This window comes from Rattus rattus, chromosome 7, assembly GCF_011064425.1.
Source record: "Rattus rattus isolate New Zealand chromosome 7, Rrattus_CSIRO_v1, whole genome shotgun sequence".
Classification (NCBI taxonomy): Eukaryota; Metazoa; Chordata; class Mammalia; order Rodentia; family Muridae; genus Rattus; species Rattus rattus.
In genome coordinates this window covers 122,729,577-122,730,995 of record NC_046160.1, presented here as the reverse complement: position 1 = coordinate 122,730,995, position 1,419 = coordinate 122,729,577, and the positions used below count along the sequence as shown (strand labels likewise).

Below are 1,419 nucleotides of genomic sequence, written 5' to 3'. Positions count from 1 at the left end.
TCCTTTTCTCTCAGACATTTGCATTGTTTATTGCTGTTCCTAAGGCTCATGCAGCAGAGCAAAGATATAGCAGAAATATATGCAAATAAGTACCTCCCCTGCTCATTAAAACCTGCCCAGCCCTGACCCTGAAATACTGGCAGAAAACTTAAGCCCTGTCTTCCCATTCAGCGTTCAGCACTGACAACAGAACCTTAACCATAACGTTATGTTGGTGCTGAAGTTGGTTTTCTTGATTGCTCTTTTTCAAGGTAATTATGGATAACAACCATTAGTACATGCATGAGTTTTCATATGTGAGAGTGACAGTGGACATGCGTGAAAGTTTTTTTTTTTAAATATTCTTTCTGTTTGCAGATATACACTGTGAGGTGCAGCTTGTTGAGTCTGGTGGAAGATTGGTGCAGCCTAAAGGGTCATTGAAACTCTCATATGCAGCCTCTGGATTCACCTTCAATACCTATACCATGATATGGGTCTGCCAGTCTCCAGGAAAGGGTCTGGAATGGGTTGCTAGCATTAACAGTAAAGGTAATAATTATGCAACATATTATGCTGATTCAGTGAAAGGCAAATTCACCATCTCCAGAGATGATTCACAAAGCATGGTCTACTTGCAAATGAACAACCTGAAATCAGAGGACACAACCATCTACTACTGTACAACACCACAATGAGAAGACTTTTATTGTGAGAATAGACAAAAATCTCCAGTTCAGATACTCAGGACCTGCAGGAGGCGCTCAGTACACACAGATAACAGATCAGTAGCAATTTACATGCACACATATTAGATATTTTAATCTGTGATCTGCATGATCTTATGGGTGTTCATCTTTACAGCAATAGAGTTTAAGAATATGAGTATCATATTTTAAAACACATATATCAACAAATCTTTCTATTTGACAACAGGGAGACCTGCCTTGCTCCACTAACTCTACAAGGAGAGCCCCTCCAGGAGCATGCAACACACAAGAGCAACTGGGTGGCCTGGAATAGGACCCTTCCTTCCACTATTCAATTGTACCCAGAACTAAGTCTGGTTACAACCCTCCAGACCCAGAACCTGCACAGAAGAGCTGGTCTTCCAGGAGTGCTCTCATTTCTAAGAACACAGGCTCACAGCCCCAGAGAAGGGACAAGTTCCAGTTAGAGATGACAAGAACAAATAATATCGTAGATACTCAGATGTCCAGAGGCAAGTGCAAGAACAAAAGCAACAGAAACAAAGACTACTTGGCATCATCAAAACACAGTTCTCCCATCACAGCAAATATTGGATATCCTGACAGACAGAAACTGATAGATTTAGATTTAAAATCACATCTCATAATAATGACAGAGGACTTTAAGTAGGACTTAATAACTTTTAAGAACATTTTTTAACAGGTATAATCCCTTAAAGAGGAAACAAAA

General features: G+C 40.0%; 1 gene segment (V, D, J or C); it reads left to right on the top strand.

The window, feature by feature from the left end:
• Positions 1–208: 208 nt before the first annotated feature.
• LOC116906262 lies at positions 209–677 on the top strand. The segment is given in 2 exon segments: positions 209–251; positions 358–677. Coding segments are annotated over 2 exon segments (363 nt in total).
• The last annotated feature ends 742 nt before the right edge of the window (positions 678–1,419 follow it).